This window comes from Agelaius phoeniceus, chromosome 19 (assembly GCF_051311805.1).
Source record: "Agelaius phoeniceus isolate bAgePho1 chromosome 19, bAgePho1.hap1, whole genome shotgun sequence".
NCBI classification, from domain to species: domain Eukaryota; kingdom Metazoa; phylum Chordata; class Aves; order Passeriformes; family Icteridae; genus Agelaius; species Agelaius phoeniceus.
Genome location: NC_135283.1, coordinates 6,122,912 through 6,142,624, shown reverse-complemented (window position 1 = coordinate 6,142,624; position 19,713 = coordinate 6,122,912). Strand labels below are relative to the sequence as shown.

General features: G+C 40.5%; 1 protein-coding gene across 3 annotated transcripts in view; it reads right to left on the bottom strand.

The window, feature by feature from the left end:
• Positions 1 to 19,713, bottom strand: part of ABCC3 (ATP binding cassette subfamily C member 3) — a 47,647-nt gene that overhangs the window by 10,106 nt on the left and 17,828 nt on the right. For all 3 annotated transcript variants that reach the window (XR_013184726.1, XM_077188295.1, XM_077188296.1), the window contains exons 7-20: positions 18,599 to 18,730; positions 14,315 to 14,533; positions 11,450 to 11,627; positions 10,534 to 10,695; positions 9,447 to 9,539; positions 7,941 to 8,144; positions 6,571 to 6,717; positions 6,090 to 6,177; positions 5,252 to 5,318; positions 3,985 to 4,111; positions 3,499 to 3,675; positions 2,489 to 2,656; positions 1,590 to 1,773; positions 573 to 678 (exon numbers count right to left, since the gene is read on the bottom strand). Coding sequence is in view for 2 of the 3 variants with exons in the window: in XM_077188295.1 (XP_077044410.1) it covers positions 573 to 678; positions 1,590 to 1,773; positions 2,489 to 2,656; positions 3,499 to 3,675; positions 3,985 to 4,111; positions 5,252 to 5,318; positions 6,090 to 6,177; positions 6,571 to 6,717; positions 7,941 to 8,144; positions 9,447 to 9,539; positions 10,534 to 10,695; positions 11,450 to 11,627; positions 14,315 to 14,533; positions 18,599 to 18,730 (2,052 nt within the window). In the remaining variant the exon portion in view is untranslated. The remainder of the gene's footprint in view (positions 1 to 572; positions 679 to 1,589; positions 1,774 to 2,488; positions 2,657 to 3,498; positions 3,676 to 3,984; positions 4,112 to 5,251; positions 5,319 to 6,089; positions 6,178 to 6,570; positions 6,718 to 7,940; positions 8,145 to 9,446; positions 9,540 to 10,533; positions 10,696 to 11,449; positions 11,628 to 14,314; positions 14,534 to 18,598; positions 18,731 to 19,713) is intronic.

Below are 19,713 nucleotides of genomic sequence, written 5' to 3'. Positions count from 1 at the left end.
ATGCCAGCCTCACTTATAGCTGTGGATGCTTCTTCCACCTCTCTGCATGTTCAGGGATGCCAGAAATACAGGATCTAAGAAAGGCTGTGGCAGAGCCTGACCTCTTTAGGAAAGGCCTTTAGAGGCTTCATGACAAGGCAGACATTTCAATCTAAACCCTGAGCTTCTCTGTTTTCCTATCAGCAGTAGCTGGACAGCACTGATGGGTATGATTATAAAAACCTTCAAAAGATTTCCAAGGCTCCCAATGGAAAGGTGCAATGCAAGGAGTTTATTTTTCACACATCTGGCAGCAGTTCACCATTGTGTGGGTATATACACACAGTGGTGTTATCTGAGAACCAGAGAGCTGCTTTTAGAAATTAGTTCAGTCCAGACTGAAAAGAATACAGAAGGAATAGATGTTTGATCTTGAGTGTTCACATTTATTTTTAAAAGGATACTAAACCAATTTATTTATGAGAGGAAATTGAGGAAACTGAAGCCCAGATGGAGAAGCAGAATGTGACTGACATCTGAAAGATGTTTTTTACCCCAGACACAGACTAGAATAGCAAGGACCTCATGTTTACCTAAGAAACTGTTTGCGGACCTCGTTTGTCACGGGCTCGTTATCAGCCAGGTCTGTGTGGATGCTCAGGGTGTCTTCAGCCAGCAGCACTTCTTCCTCCTCCAGCACTGCAAGACAAGATCACACCTCAATTTTCTGTCATAGGAAAGCACAGAGAAAGGTGGCTATAAAAAGGAAGGCCATGAAAACAAACCCACACCCCCACCTCCCAGGAAAATCATAAATGCATAAGCTCCCCTCTAGCTTTGTGTATATCCCTTCCGTGCATCACTTCTAATGAAATTGCAAAGATCTTATGATGTAGGTTGGCTGCCAAATGCACTTATATCACATCCCTTTAACCAATCAGAATGCCAGGCTATTCCCTGTGTTAAGAGTTGGTTGTAGCTAAATTCACTAATTTGGCACATTCTAGACATGAGCCTGGGCTGGGGGAGTCACATCAGGAGTCCTGCAAGCCTCTGCTGTGGCTGGAAGGTGCCACGCATACTCCTCTGCCAGGCTGGAGAGCAGCAGTGCAGAGGCATGGGAACACTATCACACAGGGGAAACATCCACCAGAATGCTTTTATCTTGCATCATTTTGTCAGAATCAAACCAAGCTGAAAAGCAACCCAAGATTAAAATTTCATTTGGACTTTGCTACATGAAAAATACCACAATCACATATAAAGAAAAAACACACCAGACTCTGGGTAGCCCCTTTCATACCAAGCCCAGTTTATTCTTGGCTATTGTGTCTTCTTGCTGAGCTTGACCTTTCTAATTGTAAAATAAATTCCCAAGTTTAAAATAATTTCTAAGACAAGTTTGCTTTCTTCTAGGACAAACCACACAAAATTTTGAAAGAAATTAGTGAAAAAGATTTCTCAGTTGTACAGACCTGGCCACAGACAATAATTTTCATGGTAGTGCAGAAAGGCAAATGCCATGAAGAACCAGGGGACACTTAACAGAGAAAATATCTGTAATCTTGTTGACAGAAGAAGACATGTTTTAAGAAAAAATAATACTGTACTTGTTGGTTCATCCTCTTCAATGTCTTCATCCAGTGCATAATTCCGGAGGAATTCTGCAAAGGCCTTGTTTTGTTTCAGAAGCTCTTGGTAAGATCCCATTTCAGAGATTTTGCCATCTACCAGGACATATATATAGTCTACCCGAGGTAGGAAGCTAATGCCGTGGGTTACCAGGATTCGGGTCTGGATAGGGAAAAGGAAAAAAAAAAAACACATATCCTTCATTTGCACTGTGGGGACTGACAGTACTCAGCAAGCCAAATACCTTTTTGGGACAGGGAATGAATTATCATGTCAAAGTGAAATGCACAGTGAAAGAACACTGTCCACATTAGGCAAATTAGCTTGACATGATGTACATGAAGTCGCTTTGCTCCTACTGCTGAGAGAGGAAAGTAAACACACTGAATTATCATTCCCTCCTTCCCTTATGATGATTTTCTTTGCAGCCCTTCCCTTTTGAGCTTCAAGATGATCTGAGAAGATGGCAGCTGGAGTGGAAGGTGCAGCAAAACCACTGCAGTTTGGGTTGTTGTTGCCAAAATCCTCTGTAACATCCATATTTGGTGCCGCTTCCTGACTGCGCTGCCCCCAAGAAACAACAATTAACACTACCAGCCTGTGCACGCTCCAGCACATGCCTTGTTTTTTGGAGATCTCATAGAGAAAGGATTTTAAAAGACAGGTTTCTGCATGTACACATTCTGACCAGACCACAGTGTTCCTGGACATGTGCGAGCAGCATTTTGCCACAGCCCGGGCTGTGAGGAAAGGTACACGTGTTGCCAGCTACACACAGAATTTCAGGAAGGAGCTGTCACTAAGGCCTGGGTGGTGAAACAGCTTCCGTGTTCCTGAGTTTGTGTGTGTTTTTAAGAGGATCTAAAGCCCAGTTTACTTTTCCCTTCAGGACCCCATCCGGGCCAATGACTTTGTCGAAGATGTGCTTGGCCACATGAGAGTCCACGGCAGACAGGGGATCGTCCAGCAGGAAAATATCTGAGCTGCTGTACACGGCACGGGCCAGGCTCACACGCTGCCGCTGCCCCCCTGACAGGTTGATGCCCTGGAGGGAGACAGGAGAGAACAAATCTGTCACTCAAAAGCTCTGACTTCTCATGGTTCTCACCCAGCCCAGCACTTGGGTGCTAAATTGAAACATGAAACACTGAAGAAAACAACCCACCCAGAGACAGGCACAGAATGCCTCTAGATCTGCCTGCTAATTGCCAAACTTTCCACTCACCCAGCAAACTGGAGATGCAGTAAGTCTCTTTTTAATAAGCTCCTAAAGGGAGCTGTTAAAACACAAAACTATAAAAAGCAAAACTGTCAACCAGGATGTAAAATGCAAACTTCAAAGCAGGGCTGTGGCACCTGGAACATCTTCCACATATTTCCTTTTATACACAAATCCCCATCTCCACACCATATCATGTAATCTAGCTCAGACTCAGTAGCCTATGAAAAAATAATATATTTGTTGTTAAACACAGATGTAAGCGTTTCTCATTAAAATGTGTTAAGGGATGATCATATTTTTTTTTCCCTTGAAGCAAAACCATCTGTTCCCTCCCTTTCAATCCCTACAGGAAAAGGAAGGCCTTCAGTGATTCTGGACAGATGCACCTTTACAATTCATGACAAATAGAGGGCACTCTGGTCTTCCAGGGCTGGACGTGTAATTCTGCACCACAACACACACACAAGCCTGAAATTAAGAAAACATTCAAGTCAAGTGCTTTCTGGACAACTGCCCTGCATGTTTTGGTGTTGATTGTAGCAGGGATGCCATTGTGAAGATCAAATCAAACAAAGTGCTGACTTTACAGTGTTCTCTCCTTAGCTAGAACAGGAATCACCAGGCAGGTCTGACTTGAAAATAAAAATCTACCTAAAAAAAATTACCTTCTCTCCTATCTCAGTTTGATCTCCTCCTGGCAGCACTTCTAGATCAGTTTTTAAAGCACAGGCCTCCAGGGCATCTTGGTATTTTTCCTCATTAGGAGCTTGGCCAAACAAAATGTTATCTTTCAGCGTGGCATTCTGGATCCAGGCTTGTTGAGGCACATAAGCAACAGAACCCTAGAAAAAGGAGAGAGAAAATCTCTGACTCATAACAAGCATGAATTCGTACTCTGAGTAAGATCTTCAGCATGTATATGGTTCCTATACATTCACATTATATGTATATGTGCGCTAACTGCTCATGTATCATTGATCAAATCAGGAAACTAACTTCATATAAAACTGGGCAAAACTCAAACATGCAGACAAGCTGCCAGAGGAGCAATTAGAATTCCCTCTGGAGCCTGAGGTGCATTCTAGGCAAGGGCAGGCATAAGCAGCACATTTCCCTACCATCATTAAATGGTTTCATAAAAAACCACCAACCTTCACAGCCACTTCTCCTTCCAGCTTTTCCATTTCACCCAGGAGAGCAGACACCAGAGAAGACTTCCCACAGCCAACATGGCCAACAATGGCAACCAAAGAACCACTGGGGATCAACATATTTATACTGTGGAGGAAATAAGCTCGAAATTAATTGAACATTAGTTTACTAAAGACATCAGCGGTGTTTAAACCAGGGCTGAAATACACAGTCACAGCCTGACTGGATATAATAAGCAAAGTTTGGTCACTGGTTTTCTCCTCTCTTTCTTGCATGCAATCAACTGTAACCATAACTTGAGGAGCAAATGAAAACCCAGCATAATATATCTTGCTGGTTGCTAAAGCAGTAGGATTGTTAACAAGCCTTCTAAGACTCTTTGCTGTGTTGTATCAATCCATCAGCAAGTCAAATTAAGTTAATAAGCATTTTGAAAACAGACAATCTTCCAGAAGTATTTTGGGGTTTGATTTTAAAACCAAAAGCAAATGTATAAAAGTAGTGAGTGAATATGTCCCATCTAAAAATGTTCAAACCACTTCAGAACTGTATTTCCTGTGCTGGTAAATAGGATTCACAATGACACAAGAAAAACAGGACTTCCCCAATTAAAATCCTTTACTGTTTTCCCTACTGTGTTCTTAAAGGTACTACTTTAGGCCCTGAAGGTAAACTGATACAAAAATGACTGACAAAGAGACACAGTCTCTTTGCGGCCAAAGCGCTTTTCACTGGTGAAATCCAGCCAAACTTCTATTTACATATATCCTTATGCATAACAAAAGGTATATATGCTTCCAGGCAAATTTTCTTTCTGTTCATTTAAGGAGGCAAATGTGCAAAACATTCACCCCCATGGTCTAAAGATGGCTTTTCCACTGCCACAGAGATGAATCTGCCACAAGCCTCTTCAAGTAACAGACCACTGCTGGGACACCTTGGTCCCAACACAGAACATCCTAACTGCCCTCAAAATCCATCAGATCAATCTAATTTATACAATGCTTCAGTTAAAAAATGCCTATTTAAGAAATTTATGGAGCCTGTCTTTCAATAGGTAACTATTTTATGCTGGTTCCTGTGAAGTTAAAGCCTTAAAGCCCTGTTCTATAAAGCTTAAAGACCACGAGGCACGAGCTCCATGTTTTAAAGGCGAAGAAATGCTGACATGTGATGCATAGTTTTTACCAGACACCTTTCAAACAGACCTCCCAAGAGCCAGAGACCAGGTAAATATTGTATTGCAACTGCACAAAGAAATCTTACTCTTTCAGTGTTGGCTTAAGCTCCTTTCCCCAGCTGAATGTCGCATTTCTTACACTGATGGCATTGCCTGTGTGGCAAAAACACAACAACAAGAGAGGCAGGAAATGTGTTACTCATAACAGCACAACTGAGAACAGGCTGACAGAGGGATCTTTATTTACACACACTGCACTTCCCTTTTCTGCTGGCATGGGAAGCACAGGCTTCTTCAGAGTGAAAATAACTGACTGTTGCTTCAGCTATAGACTGTGACCTGCCAGATCTAGGGAGCTGAAAAGATGCCCTGCTTCACCCTGCCCTGGTGGGGCTGCTCCCAACATGTGCTGTTCAGCATCACCCCAACTTTACTTCAGAAACTCTTTTCAAATCAGTAGGAGATCACTGCATGATGTTTACTTTGATTTATCAGATTAACTTTGGCACTCTGCAGTATTTTGCTTGCCACACCTGGCTTGCTCAACTGTTTAGGGCTACTTCTGTTTTGAACAGAAGTAATCAAAACTGTTCACAAAGCTCTTGAGCATTTGTGCAGTGTGAAAGGTTTGAACAAGTCTTGCTGCCCATAGTCAGCAGATGCATTCCATATTCAGCGCTGTTAGCATCTGGTACATTGCAGATGCAAACTCAGGCCCAACCAGCTCAGAACTATGGCCAGAAACTTTTCTGATTTCCACACAGCCTGAACACCAAACACTTTCAGAGCACCAGCTTCTTCCCTTTTTTAAAACTCAAGATTAACATTGTTATTTTCTTTTTGGCTTTTTTTCCTAGCTCAACCAGTCCAAGAGAGATAAGTCTGCTGCATTTGCATAGCTAAGAAAAATATCAACATCTTTACCTGGTGCAATCACTTTTTTTTCCACACAATTTGGATTAAGTTCATCATGGCTCAGGAACTGCTGAATTCTCTTTAGGGAAACACTTGTCTAGGAAAAGAATGTGGCATTATTTCATCATTCTTTTAATGAGGACTTAACGCTCTTACTACTGAAAAAGAAAGCATGCACAGTGCCTTGAGCTTCCCCCCATGGGCTTCCTGAACAGTGAGTCATTCTTCCCCTGCAATGAGTCTTATGCTGAGATTCAAGCTTTTAACTGTGAAATTTCTCACACCAAGCTGAGTTTATCTGAGCAAAGCAAAATTCACACAGGCTCACTTAGATGATGTCAGGCTTTCCAATGCAGAAGAGCAGGAAAGGATATTAAAAGGAAAAGCGCTAAAACAGGAAGATGCAAGGGATCTCTGCATTCCAGAAATCAAGGATATGTTCTTTCAGTTCAAATTTTTCAGAACAACCTGTGCTCCAGGCCCTCCTTACCTGTGCAATGTTGCTAATGACTTGTGGAAGCATATTGAGGGGAAACTTCAAGATATTGAACAAGGACAGAGAGACAAAAGCCTTTTCTGCATCCAGGATGTTCTTCTCATCCACAGAGACATACACAGCAAATGTTGTTAGTGCTACCTGAAAGCCAGAAAGGGAGTTTACTGCAAGATGCCTATCAGGATTGAGTACTTTTAAAATGTCAGAATATACCAGGCATCTTGGAAATAAAAGTACCAACCACAAAACTGGGAAAATTTCTTGTTTCTGACCTTTTCAACATGCTTTAAAAATCTCAAGTTCTATGGACAAGTAGGTACAGAAAAAGGGTACACAAAATAAAAGACCTGACAGGTTTCTAGTGGCTACGTTCAGTTGAACTAAGAGTTTCAAGAGGTGAACTACAGGACTCGGGTAAATAAAAAGGAAAAGCTTCTATCGGGTTGTGGTTTCTTCCAGCTCCACCCAAGCAAATTTTCCCATTGTCAACTGCAGGCTAAGCAAACGAGATTCACTAATCAGTAGAAAAGGAAGTGAAATCCAAGTTCTTTGCTGGCTTGCTGTATAACAGGGGCCATCCACTGTGGAAGGATCATCCTGTGCAGCAAACTCACAATGAGCAGGAAGAGGAATGTGCACTGAAGGAAGTGCAATGACTTTAAGGAACTATGAAAGGGGCTTGATCAGATCTCCAGGCTGATCAGATCATTCCTGCAGGGTTGGGCCTTAGATCTCGAGAAAAATTGGCTGGGAATAGTTTTGACCACGGACTTATCTGAATGGTTTTATTCACCAAAACCCTTTCTGCAAAAGGGATCACAGTCCACTGAAGTAGAAAATAGAGGAAAAGACAAAATTGAGGAAAATGCATTTCAGAGTCGGTAACATTATCATTTGGGCTTCAGTTTTCACATTAAATCTTTTTTGAGCTGTAGAATAATTTAACAACTCCCTCTCTCACTAAAACAAGCAGAGCACTGCAACATGAAGGTAGAAATGAGAGCTAAAGACAGATGTTGTCCTGACTGACTCAATTAAAGTTTCTTTTGCTATTTTGCTATTCATGGATCTCTCTGAGGTTTCAAATTCTAGTTTTAATTTGTTATGGGAAATACTTTGAAGTGGTTGGAAATTCTCCTGTGACAGCTATTCCCAGCTTTCACTGGCAGGCTTTATCACAAAATACTTTAATACTGATTAACAAAAGGGCTTTCGAGAACAGGGAACTCTGTATCAAAGCATGCGAATAATTTCTTCAAAAACTTTACATTTTATTTCTATGTACATTAGCAAGCAGAAAGCCTCAGGCTTATCCTTCAAGGGTATACTTGTACAGCTTAGAGAGCCATGAAAATTTAATTTACCAGGAAGGGTGCGCTGATCCAGGCAAAGGTGGACAAAGAGTTGAGATAGGCAGATTTTTTCAAAACTTTCAGCTCATTCTTCCGTATCTCCAGGACCTTTTCTGAAAAGGATGGTTCCCAAGCATAGAGCTTCAGCACCTTGATGCCACCCAGGATCTCGTTCATTAATTTAATGCGGGAGTCTTTGTATCGCATTTGTTCCACCTGGGTTATTGGTAAACACAGGAGACAGAGTCACAGTCAGGACTACAGGAGAGTTTTCAACATATGTCTCACAGCTGTCACGGCCCTCAGGCTATTTCTGAAGAGGATGCAAAAGGTAATTACAGAAAGCCACACCGTTATGAACTTATTGTGCAAGTTAGTCTACCTCCAGAGACATGAGAAATCAAAGGAAGTGACTGGAAAGCAGAGTATAAAAGCCTTCCGCTCATTTTAACTCTTAAGAGCTACATTTTTAAACCATCCTAAAGAAAGATTCAGCCACTTCACAAAAATACTATCCTATCATTTCCTTTGACTTCTTCAGATTTTTTTCTTCCTTGTTTGCACATTTTATTTCTTATCCCTTGAAAATTGTGGCTACTTCTAGGGTTTTTTTTTCCTATGTACTAAAATACAGTCTTTCATTCAGTTATTAAAATAAAAACATCCCTGCTCAAATTTATAGACAAAATTCACACACATATGCACAGCAAGTTATGCATCTTATAATGGGCAAGGGAGAAAAGGACTGTTATTACTAACATGTAATCCAAGAGATGCCTGTATGTCTTTTTAAGGCATATAATAATATCACTGTTGCTAAGGCTGTGCTTAAAAGTCCTAATTTATATCCAACTCTTACCTTTTTTTACACCAACAGATTGACTTTTAATTTCTTTTTTAATCTTCCAAACAGTCTGATAGGCTGCATAGCAGAAGCCAATTATTAGATTTTTTTTCTAGCACAAAGCCAGAGGGCACTGTTATATTGGTATTTTTTTAGCTTTCCATGACTAGAGAGAACTAGGCTACAAAGAAAGGAATAAAGGATCATTTTCCCTTAAGATAGTAAATGAAATTTGGCCCAGCTAAGCAGCAGTGAACATCAACACTGGTTTTTAGCATAAAACTCAAACTGTCAGGTTTTAGCTGCCACCTCTGAAAACATTCATTTGCAGCTTAAAGAACAGCATTCATATGCCTTACTCTAGATAGTCCTAGAGGAAGATACCAGATGAAGGGATATGGAGACAAAGAAACCTCTTGCTAATCCCAAAAGCTGCTTGCTCCAGAGGTATGAAGAAGCCACTGGCTCAATGACAGAAGGCTTTTTTCCCTTAAATTGCATTCAATTCACTATGGAAAAATTATCTAACATGATACAGTTATTAATATATCAGTACATTCTTACTCATAAGTAAATTGTTGCAAATGACATCTTATTAACAACCCCAGATGTCTTCATTTCTCATAGCACAGCTGCCAACTCATGTAACATTACCTCCTCTGCTGCTACGTTACCTGGAATGCTCTGGTTTTTATTGCTATTGCAGAGTTAAATGGGATAAGTAAGACCATCACAGCAACTCCAGCCAGCACAGAAGGCCCTAAAGTCTTGATTTAAAAAGAAAGAGTAAGTTGTTGTACCCAAGTGTCAGCACTACAGTCAGCACTAAAACAACAATAAGTGATAGAAACAGAAATCAATGTTGACAAGTTGAACTTATCCCAGTGAAGTGTTGTGATTCCACAGAGCAACTGTGAAGAGGAGACAGAAAAATAAGGGACCACTTTGAATAAAAATGATAATAATAACAATAAAAATAACAATAATAACTATTATTATTGTTGTTGTTGTATCGGTGATAGGAACTTTTCTCTGGATTTTTCTCTGACCAAGGGAACTGTAATTATGGAATTAACCCAGTACCTCAGTGTGACTACAAGCATACAAACTGCTGGTAACCAGAGCTCAGCTTCCAGCAGAGAAGTAATTCAGAGCTGCTGCAATTTAATGACTTTTGAGTTGTAATCAATATAGTTAAGTTGGTGCTACTGTTTTATGCAGTAAAAGACATTAATTGCGCAAAACCAAGTCTGAAAGCCAGTGTTCAAACTGAACCTGGAATAAACCTGAAACGATGTCACAATGTAGCAAATGAAAAATTATGGTTTTTCCAGGTGAGATTTGTCTCACATTGACTTGCACAAAACTTCTTTATGTAGCAGGATATAATCTCTATACATGATATTTCCTACATCCAGGTTTTTGTTTGGTTTGGTCTCTAAACCACTACCCTCAAGCTCTCATTTGTATCAACTACTGGGAACAAGAGTCCAAGACTGAGCCCATCAAACACGAGTAAGGACGGGAGAAAGACAAAGGAAACATTCTGTTTCAAATGCCCATCTGGCCTATCAGTGGAACAAAATAATTAAGACATTAAGTGAGGCTGTACAGCACCCTTTTACTACAGGACTGAACACTTTAAGTTGGTAAAAAACACAGTGGCACGTCAAAGTGACAAAAAAAAAAAAAAAAAAAAAAAGAAAAAAGAAAAAGAAAAAGCCTGCACATTATTTAGATGAATTGTGACAATGTCTGTACCTGCCAGAGGAAATACAAAGCTAGAAATATCTGGAGTGGTGCAGACCACAACATGTTCAGGAAAGTCATCAGGTCCATGAAACGTTGGGCATCCACTGACATTAGGTTGACAATTTCTCCAACAGTAGATGAGCGCTTTGCTGAGTTTGTGATCACTAAGGACTGACAAGGGAGAGAGTGTCAATGCATTCACAATCTTGATACACATGGAGAACAAATCCTCAATTATTAGCAAAATGACACTGTCCAAGAATAATGTGCTTCTCCAAAAAGAATAAAATAATTCACCTATATCCATTCCTGATCTCCAAGGAACAAGAGCTCATGAAATGGTTTTGCTTATGAGCATCTCCAGCTTAAGCAGCGCATAGCAATCTGAAGAAAATCTCATTGCGTCTGATCGACTCATAGCATAAACATGTTCTTCTCCTAGATCCCTCTTCCAAACTGTGGAATGGTTTGGGTGGAAAGGAAATTTAAAGTTCCAACCCCTCTTCAATGGGCAGGGACAACTTCCCCTATCCCAGGTCGCTCCAAGCCCCATCCAACCTGGCCTTAGACACTTACAGGAATGGAGTAGCCATAGCTCCTCTGGGCACCCTGTGCCAGATCCTCCCCACCCTCACATGGAAGAATTTCTTCCTTACATCTAATCTAAGTCTCTCTTCTTCCTGCATTTAAAGTGAACTAGTATTGGTATGTCTAGTAACCTAGCAGAACACCCATATTACACTACTGCTCACTGGAAAATTCTGTAAAGCATTAAAGAGGTACTCCTAAAAACTCACCAAACCCCCAATCTTTTATATTCCAGGAGGCTACTCCTCTCCAACATGCCTAACCTTCCCTAAATATGTGAGAACTGAGCACACTTGCCTGGCTGGTATTCTAGCCCACAAAATGCTTCCAGCCTTACCTTTCGGTATATCACCCCAGTGATCCCAGTCCTTAGCCTCATCCCAGTAACAATGCAGTACTGGAAGTGCTGGTGAAGGACGAGTGTCTGCAGCACAGCGCAGATAAACATCAGAGCTGCAATCAAAAATCCCCACCAGGCTGGGGCATCTTTGTTCTTAATGAAGCCGATTAATACACTGTTTGTCAGCAGAGTAAGGAAGGAAAAGGAAAAAGAAACAAAAATTTAAAAACCATGCATCAAATTTAATGGGACATAACACAGCTTCTCCCAACTACAGCATCCTGCCACATCCTCTCCCTAACAACAAAAAGCAAACAGCTCTCCAGGACATAGGTTGAGTTATGATTTCAGTCCAACAATATTGCAAAGATCCAACAGCAAAACCTGCAGCTCTGCCAGTGACAAAGTCCATTTGTAAATGAGCCTGAAAATGAAATATGAAGAGAAACTCTTGGTTTCCCCTGAGATTCAGGGTTTAAACACACAGTGCACTGTCTGAGCTCTGTTAGGGAGGCCCCCAGGGCAAGAGGTGAATGATAGGACAGAATAAGGCAGTGCAGCAGGGCAGGCAAAACCAGCTTCTTACCCAAATCATCTTCAAGCAGCCTGAGTGCTTCTGCCTGGGGTGTTTTCCCACAAAAAAAAAAGTGCTAAATTAAAAGACATCCTCCTGGATGGATGCATAAAGAGTCCTTCACTCCTACTGTTTTTTGTAAAATGGTACCATTAAGATGGCTATAGCAGCTTTTATTGGTAAGTCCTTTTTTACTCCTCTCAGCTGCTCTCATTGCTAGAGCTGCACACTGGCACACAGCAAACAAGCAGAGTGACACATGGCAATGTGCAGTGCTCTCAAAAATCATGTTTGTGTTTTCAGTCTGCTGATCAGAATACCGAACTGTCAAAATATAAGAGAAAAAGAGATTTTGCTCCATAGTTCAAACAATCAGCAGGAGAAAAATGGACCTGGATGTCACAGACATCTTTCATGAAAAATCCTTTCTTAGGATTTTTCCTTGTGAGAAGCTGCAGTTTCAGCAACCAAAAGTAAACAATAGTTATCTGCTGCTGTGGAATGCAACAGGTAGACTCGTGATTGGTCTCCTGTAAGTGTTTAAATTTCTTGACTACTCATGGCAGAGCTAGCTCTTGCTCTGTCTGAGACACAGATCTTTGTTATTCATTCTTGTCTATTTTTAGCTTAGCTAGCTTCTGAAGAAACCTTTTCCTTTCTATTGCTTTTTAGTATAGTCTTAATGTAACATATATCATAAAATAATAAATCAAACCTTCTGATCATAGAGTCAACATTCTCGTCTCTTCTTCATCCTGAAAACCCTTGTGACCACAGTCACACCTGGAAACTACAAATCAGGCAACCAAAGCTTTGTAGTAGAAGCATGAGGTTGCTACATCTTTCTTTTTTCAGTCCAGAGAAATCTTATTTCTGCACTGCTCCATTCATTCATTCTGCAAAAGGGAACAGCTTCAGGGAAAACCTCTTCTCAGTAGTCCCAGGGATCCACCAATCTTTTTAGAAACATGAAACTATCTTACATGCAGTCTGCCAGAGAGCCATTGCTTTTTCATCTTCCCCTACTATCAGAAGGGCATTTTCCCAGACTGCAGGAATTTAGACTTGAGAAGGAATTCACCATAATATGCCTTGAGATATCACTGAAACGTATTCAGGAATTCATGCAAATTTGAGAAATTCCCAGAATATGTTACACTTAATGTGTTCTCAGGAGGCAGCCAGCAGCCTCCTCTTCAGCAGGGGCTCTGGGAGAAGACAGACTGTCTGCTACTAAATGTCACCATACTTGATCAGACCCTCTTTTTAGCAAATTTTTGGGTATATCATAAACCACCCACAGAACAACATGATCTCAGAATGCGGGTTATTTTTAAGAGATACTCAAATAGGAGCAGAGCCTTCTCTTCTCCCTTTCCCTACATCCACCTGTGACCTCCACCCAAGTTCCATTCCTCCCTCAGGCATTAATAGGACTTTGTGCTTTTCTATTAATAATTGTTAGGTAGAAATGCTGGTAATTCCACTATTGCTTTCTTCCTAGCTAATGATTTTCTGCTGAATTCCTCACTTTAAGAAAAATACTAATAAAGAAAAAAATGCAGGGACTGTGCAAATTCCTTTATGGATCAGGCTGAGCAACTGGCCCCCCTGGAGATGGAAGGTAGAGGTGTTCCTCATACAAAGAGAATTTGAGAACAGACCACTTTTTTCATAACCACTTCCTCTGTTTTTTTTTTTTTTTAATAGAACTATAATTTTCTTTCACATGGAAATTCACTGCAACTGTGCCTCTCACATTCTCGTTGCTGAACACAACTAAGAGCATATGAACTCATCTAAACGACCCAAAACCTTTCCCAGATGACAGCAGTCTGGCCAGAGCACTACATACTGGAGCATCAGACAACATCTGCACATCAAGTCACACCACAGCTGCAACCACCATCCACATATGAGGATATCAGATATTCAGAGACCACTGGATCCAGCCAGCAATGCTTCACTTTGATTTCACAGCTAATCCTTTAGAAATGGGGAGAAATTGCTTTGGACTGGATCACACAGCGACATGTAATTTCTAAGTCAAAGCTGCCCACAGCGATGGGAGATTTACAACTGGAGCATTTCAGTGAAGCTTGTCCAATTTACAGCTGAGTCCACAACAAAGAACTCATGTCTCACGGCATTGCAGGGGGAAGGTGAGGGAGCATACACATGTGGCACTGTGAGGGAAACTAACTCTTTATTTCAAAAACAATTGCCCTGTGCCAAAGCCAAGCAACCACAGGGATCACACATAGAAACTACTCACAGAGTAAACCTACCTTAATAGCTGAGGGTTGACAAAAGAGAGTAGGTCTTGTATCAACTTGAAGAAGGAGCCAATTAAGAAGTATGGCCCAAAGGTCCTCAACAAAGCCTTGAGAAAGGAAGGTTTCCTATTGTGCTTTTTGTCTCTGATCAGGACTTCTGCTTCCTCTGGGCTGCCACCAGCATGATTCTGTACATGGGTTGATTTCCTCATGTACGACACATCCTCTTTCCTAGGGAAACAAAACAAATTACACGAGACAACTGACAATGAGAATGGCACTGTCCTGTGTGAACAGCACTGGGGGAACACCCCAAATTCTGCACCCTCCTCTGCTACTGACCAACAGCAAGACTTCCAGCACCATCAAGGTATGCTCAGGATCAGCCACTCTTGTGCAATTGAGTCTTATTTTCTTTTTTTTTCTGCAGTACTTAGGGGGGTGCAATCCATAGGCCACAAAATCAATCACCATGACATGAGAACGAGACCCAAAGGAGGAGGAGAGGAAAGCTGGACTTCCTTAGAGGACAGAATTGACTTTGGATCTCCAATTTCTTGTATAGGAATCCTCAAAGAAGTGCTATGGACATCCCACACAAGGCACCCTCACCTACTCCTTCTGAGCCTGTGTTCTTGTTCAATCAGTAGTTGTGCTAAACCTGTACCCTTATTGATCACACAGCTGCTTCCAGAGAAGCAGAATTAATCCCCCTGGGGTGACAGCCATTGCAACAGGCACAGTACTCTCAAAATACAAAGTTTTGCATTTCTGGAAACTTGAAATTGAGTAGGAACCACAGCACCTTCAAAACTGGGCCATCCTCAAGATCTGGACCACAGCTGTTCAGATTATTCCAGGAGAGAAACCTTGGGTTTTGGTACCCAAATTTTATTCAGTTGACAATTGAGGCATTTAAACCCTGTTTATCTGCAACCATTTTGTTAACCATTGGAGTCAATAATTGTAGGGGTTTTTTCCAACCTTAATGATTCCAGGATTCTAGGATTCCTTTTGTACTTTTTGCCGCTCTCCCACTGCCAAATAAGCTAACAAAAGTGATTCTTTCACGAGTACTCTTTTAGACTGACTGATGAAAAATGGGCCCAATATGCCTAAACTTCTCTTGAGGGCTCCAGGCAGGTTTTGTAGAAGCCCCTTTGGGGTTTAGGTGCCTGACTTCTGTTGCCCATCAACAAAGGGTAGGCTCTGGGAAATTATTTCCTCCATGAATTGCTCTCAAACATCAGCCTGGCAACTCTTCTACCAGAAAATATCAAATTGATATTGTTTCCTGGGGGCTATGCGACTAATGAAAAATTTCCTGAATGTCAGACAGGAAAGTTAAGTCCAGGTGGAACAGGGAGAATGAAATTAATCTGGGGCACATAAGCTCTACAAGAAAAAACAGATGGAAAAGACACCCTAGAAACAGTGAATATTTACCACAAGGCATTTGAAAAATAACTTGTAAGTACTACCAAGTCAGGTTGAATTTATGAATTTTTTATAAAGACTGTGCAGATTTTTTGGAGCTGGCTAGCTGCAGAGTCGAATAATTCCAACAGCCTGTGAGCATTCACTGTGATCATTGAGGCTAACAGTCCACATGTATAAACTTGTCCACATCCTTTCAGAAAAAGCCATTTGCAAATCCCAACATCTTTGCAATAAAGCTAGAGGGCAGGGGGAGAACCTAAACCAGTCAATTTATTTTTTTCCCCCCAGACAAGAACGAACAGTGTTGTCTTTGTCTTCCAGATCAAACCTGGAGAGTTTATGAGAAAAGCCTTGTTTTTCTGGCAACCAGACTGTTAAACTCATTGAAAGATTTGAAGAAACAAGACTACTTGCCCCTTAATTTTTGCTATTAAAAATGTTTATTACACTGAGCTATAGCAAAGCAATGGTTCTCTTGCAGCTAAGAGTCCCAAAGGGAGAAAATGCACTTTTAGTGTTTACTACCTGTAGTTAGGTGAGGTCAGGTTTTCGGCAGTGTGTGGGACTGCTCACACCCAGCTTTTAATCAAAGCAAAAAGCATGTGTCTGGTTGCCATTATTTATAGCAGGGCAGATAATAGGTACTGATTTATCTCATGGGAAAATACACATATGTTTTGGTGCTGATATGGCTCTGCATCTTCAATATGTCTTCATAAGGACAGTCTCTAAAATCAGAAGCTAACTAAAAATGAGAGAAAATGCATTCCAGCTCTCTCTTCTCCATCCAGCATAGTTCTAACTTTCTCAGAAGAAACTGCACTTATCAGTAAAGTGAGGGAGTAGAAACTTCAGCCATATAAGCAAAGAGAGCAAAAGAAAGGAAAAATACTCTTTGTGTGCTTTACTATCTATAGTAACATTTTAAATCCATGCTGGTTTCTCCTGTAACTCACAAGAAACAAATTAATTCTTAGCAATTATTTAACAGTAACTCACAAGACAGCAGCAATACAAAAAAGGTTTGGGAACAACAGATATGTGATAATCATTACCACAAAAGTTTAAAGCGTTAGCTATGTCAGAGGTGCAACTGATTAAGTTTTAAAAAATAAATTACTACTATGTACACCACAAACACTTTTCATCACACTTTCAACATGTGTATAAATTGACACAGCATTTAAATGTCATAAAAGCTTGCTCAGAGCAGATTTAATGAGAGTTGAAAGGAAAAAAAAGTATTTACAATGTCTCTCAAGCAACTACCACTAATGTTATATGACAGGAAGTAATAGAAAATATCTACTTATAACTGAAGAATAAGTAGAGCTTTCGGAGTTCCATGTAGCACAGCAATTTGGAGTGCAGTAATTTGCTTTGTTTTTGCTCTTTTCCCTATCTTAGAATCATTAATACAGTTGCCACAAAATTTTACCTGAACTAAATATGACTCATAATTTATTGCTAAATTCACTGCCAATTGGCCCTAGTTTATATGAATAGTTTCCAAAATGTAATGAATCCCATGAGAAAACTCCAGGCATGGTTTCTGTTTTCCTAGTAAAAGTTTTCCTGGACCCCATGCACTCCTGCACGATGGCTGTGCTCTTACCATAAAACAGCCTGAGGGAGTGAGATTTATGTCTGTGCAAAAAGACCAGAACCCAGACCATGCACATTATTCGACACCATAAAAATAGAGACACTAAGACAATGAAAAAAAACCCTGAAAATAAACCCTTAAGTAGAACTATAACACATCTTCACAGAGCATTAGTGGACAGCTGCTGGTGAACTTCTGGAAATATTTCAAATTTTAGCTGCAAAATGGAACTCTCCACATCATATTTAGCCTTGCCAAGAAAATGACAATTCTCTCCTAATATTATCAAATAATAGCGTCTTTACAATTTGGCAAGGACATGCACAAAAGAGAACAGAAGAAAGCTTCCACATGGAGAAGAAATCTCCACAATGAAAGGAAATGGAAGCACAGGCCCCCTCCTTATTGACATTTTTCATTTGAAACACACTATTATCACATCTATTTGCTTGGAAACATTTTGGACACCAAACAGCGAGAGAAGAAAATAGAGTTGCACAATAGAGTTGCACAATAGATAATTTTTAAAGATTGGATTAGGACATAACATGCAATAAGAAGGAAATCCTCTCAAGCAGGTGTATAACTGTATGCAAGTTATGACCCTTATCCCATTTCCATCAGATACTAGGACAATTTTGCTGCTAGTTTTCTAGGCAACAGCAGTAGGGTCTCAGCAATAAAGTGGGATGTCTCTTCCCCTCCTGCCTTTCACATGTTCTGAGTTTCTTATCTTTACTGCTGGGAAGTGAAGACTTGCTCACTGCTGAGAGCCTTAAGGCTAAAAATACTGCCAGGCCAAAAAAATCATGATGAAGATGATGAGAAATTCTCCTTGGTTTATGTGCCCAGAAGTTGTGCTCCAACACACCTGGGAGGGATGCAATTATGCAGTTAGACAACTACCAGCTCAGTGGTGAAAAATTGTTCATTTTCTACAACTCAACCAACTCAACAGCTTCTTCTCACACATCTTCAGCCCTTCTCCACATGGGAAGTTGCATCACCTGCCCATGGAGTTTTTAAGCACCTAAAAAGTGTGTTGGTGACACACAAGCCCCACAGGGCTCCTGTTTGCCTCTGCCTGGACATATTAAAAAAAGAAAGCTAAACTATTAATGACTGAAGAATGGAAAGGCTGAAGTGGCGGGTGCATTTTTAGTTGGCTCATTTTCATGGATGAGCAACTTATGAGTGTTGAAAGGACTCAGACCAATCTCTCAACTTTGCAGACTTGTTAATCTACTTACTGTTTGCACTCTGCTTTTTCTCTGTCCCACTCTTTACTCAGTTGTTGCACGATAGTTTTTGAAGTGTCATCATCGTTCAGTGACCACAAATCTTTCTCTTCCAGAGGCCTTTTGTACCCATGAATTGCCATGCTGCACATATGGAGAAAAACAGTGCAATTAAGTTTGGAAAACAGAATTTTCAGTTTTAAAGCATTGCCAGTAACTCTAGGACTTTTGTTATTAAGGTAACAAAAGCAAGAAGACACTCCACAGAAAGGGAGATTGGAGAATAATTATCACCCTTTGTTCCTTTTATTGATGTTTGCACTTAAGAAAAGGACATAATATATTTCTAATTACATGTATTTTATTGAAAACACTACTTCAGAAAAAAAACACTACTGCAGAAAAAAAACAACTAACAGAAGCATTTGGATGAAATTGTGCTGTTAAATGGAAACAGTGAAGCTTTAGAAGTGAAAATAATAAAGTTGATCTGGAATAACTGTCAGAGGTGAACAAAATGCAAAAGTGGAGCTCACTGGAGTAAAAGGAAAATCAGATTTTTCTGAAAACTGCAGTTCCTCAACTGTAAAGGGAATTTTGTCAACGGATACAAACATCCTATTTGCCAAGAATCTCACTGGGGAAGCTGAACATTCTGGAAGTTTAGAAAGTTCTCATCCTCTCACTAAAAAGAACTTTACAGGGCTGTTACCAGGACAATAAAATTACATGGGTGGAAGAATGAAGATCTCAACCGCTGTGGAAAAATAGGGTCTTAACATGACCTTTGACAGCTGTTCCACTTCTTTATCATGGAGTAGCAGGCCCAATCTCAAATTTGCATCTTTGATACTGCGACCTCAGTTGGCAGCAATAATTTATATACGTAACCTAGTTTACCTTCCCTTTTGCACAGAAATGTCCTTACAAAAAAGCATTCACCCATGAACCTCAACAGAAAAAAAAAAGCACCCTCAGCTAGGTGAAAGGCTGCCACAATTTATCTTGTGGAGCAGAGAGCTACATCTTGGTTTAGGTTATATTCCTGCATGTGTTGAGCACAGTCAGGCTGCACATCCTATTTGTCATGATACTCTTGCTGCCATACCTTTCAGAGAAAAAGTTTG